Source organism: Plasmopara halstedii, assembly GCF_900000015.1.
Source record: "Plasmopara halstedii genome assembly, contig: Scaffold_650, whole genome shotgun sequence".
NCBI classification, from domain to species: Eukaryota; Oomycota; class Peronosporomycetes; order Peronosporales; family Peronosporaceae; genus Plasmopara; species Plasmopara halstedii.
In genome coordinates, this window is record NW_020187567.1 from 2,487,937 (window position 1) to 2,488,823 (window position 887).

General features: G+C 42.3%; 1 protein-coding gene across 1 annotated transcript in view; it reads left to right on the forward strand.

Moving 5' to 3' along the window:
• Positions 1-42, forward strand: part of PHALS_13128 (CRN-like protein) — a gene marked incomplete at both ends in the record, with an annotated part of 492 nt that extends 450 nt beyond the window's left edge. Inside the window, one exon of the mRNA XM_024728821.1 lies at positions 1-42. This exon is cut by the window's left edge and continues 450 nt beyond it. Within this exon, the coding sequence (XP_024579260.1) occupies positions 1-42 (42 nt within the window).
• Positions 43-887: the final 845 nt, after the last annotated feature.

The window sequence follows — 887 nt, forward strand, 5'->3', positions numbered from 1 at the left end:
CCCTCTCTATTGGAAACGAGCGCTTTCACTATGGAGTACTAGACTTTTGCTTAAACTTATGAACATTAACGCGGTGTTCACTAAGTTGACTTGGCCACTATGGAACAACATCTTTCTTCGGTTTACTTCTAAGCGTAAGACTTTGGCTGTGTTACATCGCAAAGCATGGTAATACTTATCTCATCATGGTGTCTATCGAATTTCTACATTTTGCGTGTGTTTTGGCTCTGCCCCTGACTCATCCACACTACGTGAAGCACTATCAGGCTCAAGTATTAATAATGCACGCTCACTAACCAGAGTGATTGATACACTCTCACCAAGACTAAGTGTACCAAGCCATTATGGAACAGAAACCCGTGCCCCCCCCCTGAAGGAATAGTTGCTGCATTTCATATATGGACTTTTGACGGCCAAGACATGACAGACGCCACCAACGCTTTAATTCGCCGTCTTTTAAAGTCAAGTTTACCTCCGCAGTTACCATTACAGTCTTTACAACTTAATGGGATATCTCCACCTATTAACCACTGGTCTACACTGCGCAAGCTTCAATGTGATATTCTTCCCGTCTTCTCCGACTTTCTCTTTCGACTGCAACATAATGGTTTGGATTTTCAACACAAATTTGGCTAGCACACTCAAGACATTAACTGTGTTCATGGGTGTTCTACCCCCAGAAACCCCAAAAAATTTACTATGAGAATGTTGCACAGCCAGTAATATATGGCGTTTATTTCCCCCACCGTTTCAATGGATTTTTGAAACTACTTATCAATGGGAACACGCCTTATTCCTCGTTAACCTCACTGTTCCCAGTTACCGCCACCATGACTATGGTATTCACTTACCACTTCGACTGTTTAACATTATCCGATGTTGTATCT